The sequence below is a fragment of the Vanessa atalanta genome, chromosome 6 (assembly GCF_905147765.1).
Source record: "Vanessa atalanta chromosome 6, ilVanAtal1.2, whole genome shotgun sequence".
Classification (NCBI taxonomy): Eukaryota; Metazoa; Arthropoda; class Insecta; order Lepidoptera; family Nymphalidae; genus Vanessa; species Vanessa atalanta.
Window position 1 is genome coordinate 6,293,599 of NC_061876.1, and position 8,929 is coordinate 6,302,527.

At 30.1% G+C, this 8,929-nt stretch overlaps 2 protein-coding genes across 2 annotated transcripts; one reads left to right on the forward strand and one right to left on the reverse strand.

Annotated features, from left to right (window-relative positions):
• Positions 1 to 137: 137 nt before the first annotated feature.
• Positions 138 to 1,896, reverse strand: LOC125064550 (probable Bax inhibitor 1). Its single transcript, XM_047671651.1, has 5 exons — positions 1,604 to 1,896; positions 1,026 to 1,252; positions 716 to 942; positions 431 to 601; positions 138 to 295 (listed from the first exon to the last, which is right to left on the reverse strand). The coding sequence occupies exons 1-5, from the start codon at positions 1,648 to 1,650 to the stop codon at positions 263 to 265; spliced, it is 705 nt and encodes a 234-aa protein (XP_047527607.1). The 5' UTR covers positions 1,651 to 1,896; the 3' UTR covers positions 138 to 262.
• Positions 1,897 to 2,527: 631 nt separating this feature from the next.
• LOC125064832 (pre-rRNA 2'-O-ribose RNA methyltransferase FTSJ3) lies at positions 2,528 to 8,155 on the forward strand. The gene is made up of 10 exons (XM_047672084.1): positions 2,528 to 2,682; positions 2,765 to 3,522; positions 3,880 to 4,038; positions 4,687 to 4,782; positions 4,943 to 5,104; positions 5,704 to 5,911; positions 6,114 to 6,374; positions 6,643 to 6,846; positions 7,011 to 7,210; positions 7,686 to 8,155. Exons 1-10 carry the CDS (start codon positions 2,616 to 2,618, stop codon positions 8,115 to 8,117), a joined length of 2,547 nt encoding a protein of 848 aa, XP_047528040.1. The 5' UTR covers positions 2,528 to 2,615; the 3' UTR covers positions 8,118 to 8,155.
• Positions 8,156 to 8,929: the final 774 nt, after the last annotated feature.

Below are 8,929 nucleotides of genomic sequence, written 5' to 3' on the forward strand. Positions count from 1 at the left end.
TTCTATTAAATTATAAGTAAGTCACAAATAATATACAAACAATAATACTATGCCATATCTGGAATAGCCATACCATTGTATATAATATATTCTATTATATATGGGAATTTAAAAGGTTTCTAAATAAAACAAATATAATATGTTTTAATTTATTTCATTTTATGAAATTTATAAAGTTCTGAACCCATAACAAAAATAAATACAAGAAAATGTTACAAGATACAGTGTAATTTAAACATCTTAAATTTTAATAATGAAAGATTTATTCACGTTTGCGGCGACGGTTCTGTTCCTCCTGAAAAAAAATTAGTAAATATGAATAGAAAAACAATTATATACTAAATAATATAAAGATGTAAAAAATAAAATTATTGTTATAGCTAGAGGCTTTTTTTAAATTATTAACTTGTTTTAATTTAATATAACTTACTTTTTGTGTTAAGATAATGAGAAGTCTCCTGAGCATTCCAATGAAATCAATGAACAATTCCAGAGCATGTTGCACAAAGTCTTTATTACCCATTCTACGCTTCTCAATGATAAGTTGAGTGTCAAACAGAACAAAACCGCACATCAGCATTAATCCCAGGTAGAGATGAGCCTGAAATAGTTACATGCTTGTTACCTTATATAGTCAACAGACATTTGAAATGATATCATCATGTAATATTATTTAATTCAGGTTTTTTTCTTTATAACATAAAGTGTAACTTACTTGGTAAAGAAATTGAGACTGCATGAAAATATTAACAAGTGTCATCAGGGACATGGAACTAAGTAAGGTCATGAGTGTGCCACCTAGGAACAGCCAGCTGCCTCGATCGGCTAGCATAGCAGCAATGGAGAAGCACACAAACACTATTGTTGTGCCTAGAAGAGCTGTCACAATTATAGATGGATCAATAATGCTCACGTAATCCAAAAGAGGCCCCATGCTCATACCTGGAAAATAATTTATAAATTGAGGTTTTATGCATAATCTTAATTTACTAATCTTTGTATGAATATTAAAGTTTAGTTTATACCTGAAGTTAAACCAAATCCTAATAGGTAGCCAAGTCTTAACTTTGTGTTCTTTCCATTATCTGGAGTAGCAATTAACATCAGCATTAGACCTGCGCCGACAATCGCTGAAAGGAATCCGGCTTGGAATCTTGTGAACATATCAACATACACTCCAGCTGAAGCTGCTCCACAAGTCATCATGAGTGTTCCATACACATTTTTGAGATGTTGACGAACCGGAGGTTCTCTATAAGTTTTAAATGTTATTATAAATTATGGTATTTATAAACAAGCTTTATTTACTAGAATGTTATTGATGAAGTAATCATGACTAGGCATAATTTCGCGCAAAATTAAATTTTTAATAATTTACGTTACATGATTTATAGTGTTGTAACATACATAAAGTAGAGTTAAATTCGTTTTTTTTGTTTGCTTTAAAACAACATAAGTCGGTTGTTATCTTGTTATTTCTAGTTTATAAATATAATGACGTCTATGTTCTAGAATTATCTTTCATTAATACTGTGAACTAAGGTTTTTTATGTAAGATAGGACGTCATATAAAATTCTAAATCCATGAAAATAAAGTACTTACAATCGGTTCTGAAAGCTGTTGATAAAGGATTGAATATTTGGAGTCATGTTGCAAACTGATCTGACCAAACTAGAACAGTAACTTTTAGTTGGACTACAATAACTAAAAATAATTAAAAAGTTTAAGCTTTGAATCGAATACAATTCACAAGAAAAACTGAGCAGTAAGTAAATTTAATATCGTATGATGCAATCAATTTAGAAATGGTTAATAGAATAAATGGCTGACACTAGAGTACGATGTTATATTATATATCACATCCACGACTTGAGAGTTGTGACTTCCGCAAGGAGGTAGGTAATTAATAAATTGAACATTATTGAACTAGTAACATTTTCAAGAGTGAAAATCGAGAAGAAGTCATGTTATCGATTATTGCTATATTATATAAGATTACATTCTCGTTCCAGGATTAAATAATTCAGAAAATAGAGAAATCTTTTAAATTGTAATTATTAGTAATATTATATCATGTATTTTTTTTTATATTTTGATTTTAATACCAGTGAGTAAAAGTTTTTACTTAATTGTTTCTTTATATTATTAAAAAGATAATAACAGTTATAAAATTACGGTCTTAAGGAAAGTTATTCAAGATATTATATTTAGTTATTTTTAATTAAGTGTTTTTTAAATCGTTTTTTTCCAATCGATTTTCACGTTTTAACCGATAGTAGAATAACACGAATTAATTGATTACAGTCATATGTAATTCATTTTTTTATGTTTTGTATAAATTTTGTTATTTCAGCTTAAATCACGTCGAAATATAATATACCTTATAAATTAACTGAATTAAATTAACAATTATTAAAATCTAGATAAGTACATATAATTAATTGGCAATTGGCATTGGATGTAAAATAAATGCTGATAGGCCATGTATTATAAAAAAAAAAAATATAACCTGTAAAAGTCAGCATACTCACAGACTGTCAAAACACACATGATAGTTTTGAAACATGGTGAATTATATTAAATAGAACGTTGCCGTAGTCTAAAATTGTACAACATGGGTAAAAAAACTAAAGTAGGAAAGCAACGGAAGGATAAGTATTATCAATTAGCAAAAGAAACAGGTTAGTCTTGATGAAAACTTTTTAAATCTATTAATGTAGAAATATCACAATGTGTATCGTAAATTGTAATAATATTTTTCAGGTTTTCGTTCTCGAGCTGCTTTCAAGCTAATTCAGTTGAATCGAAAATTTGGGTTTTTACAAAAATCACGAGTATGCATAGACTTATGTGCAGCTCCCGGTGGGTGGATGCAGGTTGCACATCAAAATATGCCTGTGTCCAGTGTAGTAATTGGAGTAGATTTATTCCCTATCAAACAAGTTCCTGGCTGCATCAGCCTCACTGAAGATATTACAACGGAAAAGTGCAAAACTGCAATTAAAAAGGAAATAAAAACATGGAAAGCTGACGTTGTTCTACATGACGGCGCACCCAATGTTGGTTTAAATTGGATACATGATGCTTATCAGCAAGCATGTCTTACTTTAAGTGCTATGAAATTGGCATCACATTTTTTAAGAAGCGGTGGCTGGTTTGTTACAAAAGTTTTCAGATCTAAAGATTACCATGCATTGCTTTGGGTTCTTAAGCAGTTCTTTAAAAAGGTCCATGCAACAAAACCCCAAGCCTCTCGTAACGAATCATCTGAAATTTTTGTTGTGTGCCAAGGTTATATTGCTCCGGATAGTATAGATCCTAAATTGTTGGACCCAAAATATGTATTTGAAGATTTAGAAATAATGAAGAAGAAACACAACAGTATATTACATCCTGAAAAACAGAAGAAGGCTAAAGCTGAAGGATATAAAGAAAATGATTATACAACCTTCCATAGTTTTTCAGTTTCTGAATTTTTAGATAAAGATGACCCAATTGACTTGCTACAAGGATGTTCCCAGGTATCAAAATTTCTTTTCATTATACATATAGTACAGCTTTATGTTCATTACCACTTTAATCATAGATTATTAGATGTCATTTGGGTTTTATTACTCTATCTCAGTTCAATTGTCGAAAGTTTAAATCTACTTTTGTGTTCCATATGTTATTGAAAATTAAGAAAAAATATTTACAGTAATAATCACAAAAATAATTTTCAAAAAAAATATTTTATCTGGATATAAGTGCCTAGGGCCAGTTTTAATTCTTTAATAAAACAACTGTTGTTACTTTACTTATACAATTATTCTACAAATTGTATGAATGTACTTAATGCATCATCATTATTTCTTATTTATTGTAGTCATTATTTTTAGATAATATTGGATGATGAAGAGATTGCAAATCATCCAAGAACTACAACTGAAATAAAGGAATGCTGCAAAGATATAAAAGTTCTTGGAAGGAAGGATGTGAAGTTGTTGCTCAGCTGGTTTAAGCATATCAAGGAGTGGAAAACATCACAAACTTCTGAGGTAATATAAAAATTATATTACCATAGTCATCACCCTTGCTTACCCTTGTCCTTTTGTTAGGTTTAGTAAAATGTGTTAAAATACAAAAAGAAATATAAGGACTTTTTTATTATATGGCTCCACTACCTTTAAGTTTTCTTTTTTTTTAAAGTTAGTATTCCTATCAGGTCCGTCCAGATGCATATAAAAATGTTAAACTGGAATTTATGATACCTGCTGCTGGTGGCTAAACTTTTATAGAATGATTCCTCACAATTTTGCAGTGAGAAAATATTCTACTTAGTACTTACAGAGAGTTACATTGTTCCATGAGGTTGCCTCGTTCATGTCTGTTTCTAAGAATACAAATTTTAGACTCCATTTTAATGTTATCTCCCTGGTAATTTTCAAAAATTACTTTTCTTAGTAATGTGAATAAGGAGATTACTTATTTTATAAAATGACTTTGATCCACATTTGATTCAAAATTGGAAATTTTTAGTAAATTTATTGATCTTTAAGTTTATTTTTGTTATTTGACTGGTCATGTATAACAAAATTGCATAACAGTAAAAATTATAACTATGTAAACCTTGTTAAATTATAATATTAACTATGATTGATTTTCAAATTAATAAAAATAAATCAAATAATTGTGTTATGTTAAAGGACAAAATTGAAACTAAGGAAGAAGAAGAAAAAGTTGTTGAAGAAGAGGTAGCAGATGAAAATGATGAAGTTGATGCTGAAGTCCACGAACTGCAGGTTAGATATGTAGATGTTTTGTCTTTTTGTTTAAACTTATCAAGACCTTAACATGTTCAGCTATTTTTAGCACATACAATTTTTATATAGCCGAATAATAGTTCATAGCTTGTAGGGAATGGTGAGTTTATCAGGAAATAATAGTTTTTTTTTTATGCAGGAAGAAGAAAAGAGGCAACTTAAACGGAAAAGAAAACAGTTAAATAAACAAAGACAAAAATTGGCTGAAAAAATGAATCTAAAGATGGTATTGAAAGGTGATGATGGCCCTATTTTGGAAAGTCATGATATGTTTACACTCGCTGACATCAAGGATGGTGCGGTAAGACAACATTTTTTTTATATGTATTTTTAATATTATTATCAACATCCTCCTGCCCTTATCTCAATTTTACTTGGGGTCGGCGCAGCACATCTTTTTCCATATACTCTGTTGGATGTCATCTCACAGGTAACATTCAAATTCAATTCATATTGTCTTTCACACAATTTATCCATTGTTTCTTTGGTCATCCTCTACCAATATAATTAAAATATATAGATTTAATTATGATCTTTTTAAGAATTTAAAAATTATGGTTCAATAAATGAAATAAATACATATATGAATCTTGAAATAATGTAATATTTACAAACACCATTGTAACATTAGTGAAATGTGATTTTACACCATAGTACATATAATGAATGTACAGGTTCAACCAGCCACCATTTCTACTCCTATACTGATGCACAGAGAGAATGTTATAATGTTCACATAGGCTAAAGTGCCATAGATAAACTATTTATGGAAGAAAATATATAATCATGAACAAGAAAAGTTCGTTTTAAAAAAAATAATTATTTACAATAATGACAATATTACTTTTTTGGTATTAATATACTGTTGTCATGTATTCTATAATTTCATCTGCTTTACAGCAACTGAAAATGGTCATCGATCAACAACCTGATATTGTAGTCGATGAGAAAGATGATTCTGATGATGAATTGAAAATGAAACCTAAATATGTCAAATATGATGTAGAGTCATCGAAATTGGATTCATCTGGTCTTTACTATAAAGATTCAGATAGTGAATTGGAAATGGAATCTGATTCAGACACTGAAGAAGCAAAGGAATCTTTAGGTAACATAAATTTAGCAACAAGTATATGTAATAATGTTGACACAAATGTGGGTAAACTAAATAGGTGCAAACTGTATTCTCTCATTGTCATGTCCGATGAACAAGTATTCCAATAACACGGAATTTTTGATTTTATGTGAAGGTTTAATGCACATTTTCCTTATAAAGCATGCTATTTAAAATAAAATATATATTTTTTTAGCTTTCTCAGATTCTGACAATGAATCAAAGAAAATAGATAAAATAACAAAATTAAATACATTAAAAAACAGTAAGATAAAGACCACACCATCAATTCCAAAAAATAATCCTTTACTTACTGATCTTGATAATACTGATCCTGTGTCAAAGAGATCAATGAAAGCAGAACTTTGGTTTCAAAAAGATGGTTTCAAAGATATTGACGAAGAAGATGACGAGGGTGTTGATTTAGACAAATTGGCTGAGTTCTACAGACAAAAAGGTATGGGCCATAAAAAATAATAATATTATAGTATTCATCATTGTATTTAAAAAGCATAAATACATACACTTTATTAGAAATATCCATGGATATTCTAATAAAGTGTATGCATTTTACTAGGTAACTGTTACGGTCATTTTAAATTGCATCAAGATTGTGTTAAGCTTACCAAGAACATCTAGTATCATTTGAGAATGCCATCTGCATTCAACATTTCCTTTATCAAATAATATAAATGTATATAAATAATATGAAAATTACTTTATAGGCAAGAAAGTACAAGATAGTGGTTCAGAAAAATCTATGGAGGTAAAGTCTGGGTCAAAAAGAAAACATGATAATAATGATGATGATGATGATGAATCATCTGACAGTGACTATGACATTGAGGAGACTGCTGCACCAACAGTGGGAAAAACTGGAGCTAAAACCAGTAAAAAAGATGGTTTTGAAGTTGTGTCCCAAGATCCTGGTACAGTATTATATTAATAAACTTTTAAAATAATACATAAAGAATACTTTTAGAGTAGTCTAATTTCATTAGATATTTGCATTTTTTTTGTTTGAGTATAAAATAAAGCATGTTTTAAAACGATTTTGGCATATGATAATTTTTAGTTTTTTATTTAATTTTAGAATTAAAAAGGTTGAAGAAAACACTTAAAATGGACGCTGAAACTCTGGCCTTAGGAACAATGATGGCTACTTCAAAAAAATTCAAGCGGGATCTAATTGATGATGCCTGGAATCGATATGCTTTTAATGATAAAAATTTACCAGATTGGTTTGTTGAAGATGAAAAGAAACATATGAATAAAGAAGTAGCAGTGCCTGAGGTAGAAAAAAAATTTGCTTTTAAAAAAGAAAATATAATATCCTAATATATTGTTTTTTACCTTAATTATACTATCTGATGAAACAGTTATTATAAAATCAAAATATACTTTATTCAAGTAGGCTTTGACAAGCACTTTTGAATCTTCATTTAACAAACTATTTTAAGTGAAGCTACCACCAGTTCAGAATACAGATTCTACCGAGAAGAACTGGCAAGTAACTCAGTAGTTACTCCTTTTCAACATTTTAAAATACAAAGTGATGTTAGTTAAATACAGTTATATATTTACAAATATAATTTATCCTGCCTGGAAGTCAACAAGTATTAGCCACGCTTTTTTTTCATCTATATAATCTTGTATTGAATTATATGACTTCTTTACAAATGATTTTAATTTAGGAATTTAAAAATATCTGCGGAATTTTGTTATAGGAATAATATAAATGTACTTTAAAATATACATTTTATTACAGAAATATGCAGAAGAGTATAAGAACAGATTGCAGGACATAAACGCACGACCAATAAAGAAAGTGATTGAAGCCAAGGCTAGAAAGAAGAAACGAATGATTAAGAAAATGGAACGTGCAAAGAAGAAGGTTGAGGCTGTTATGGAAAATGCAGACATGTCAGAAAGAGAAAAGGCTCAACAGGTTAGACATCTCTACAAAAAGGCCCAATCTGATGGCAAAAAGAAAGTTACGTACGTCGTTGCCAAGAAGCATACAACAGCTAAGCGGATGAAACGACCCACAGGGGTAAAGGGACAGTACAAGGTAGTCGATCCGCGTATGAAAAAAGATTTACGTGCGCAGAAGGCCAAGGAAAAAACAAAAGGTCGCGGCAAGAAAGGCAAGGCAAATAAAACAAGGCCCCCTAAGCAGAAGGGCAAGAAAGCAAAATAATTATTAAATATTATTACTTTACTGTAATAATTCGAAATTTTAAGAGAAATAAATATGTGATGAAATTTGTGTAGTTATTTTTCATCATCAATCATAACATTTTCAAATCTTAATACAAAATGTATCCCTATAAAACTATTATGACCTGGTAAAGTATTGAGCGTGGGTGCTGTTTGACATTACCGAAGCTATATTTTTATATAAGTTCAGGGTCGGCGATATTTGAGTCCTCGTGCGTCACTCGCTAGAGTTCAGGGACAGAAAGGCCATAAATGATATCATTCGCTGTTCGACCTTGGTGTTTTATTCTGATTCGTTTCAACAACGTTGTCTGCCTATTAAGTGGTTTTGTGTATATTAATACCGACTTAAAGCCGATTTTACTGAATATACTAACAATTTTCTAAATATACTTACACAAACGTAATGAATGTTTGTTTTTGAATGAATTCTAAATATTATTCGCTGATTAATTATTATTTTGGTATATTTCCTGTATAAGAATTGCGTCATAAATTTATTTCAATAGAAATTGGTTACTTAGGTATCTTTATCATTACGGAAATAGCCAGAGAGCATCAGAAATTTAGTACGTAGGTATAAGTGAGAAATGTTGGGGGTAGGGGAGGGAGATTGTTAGGTAGGTAGGCGGATCGAGGCGGTTGGCGCTATATCGAGCGCGCGATCACGGCCAAGGCCGCAGCGCCGTCATCGCCCCGACCCAAGCTGTGCGCCGTCACCCGTATCCGCGATACCCGCATCTAATATTTATATTATTTTATTTAATAATGTTAAAGTTTTCTTTACCTTCT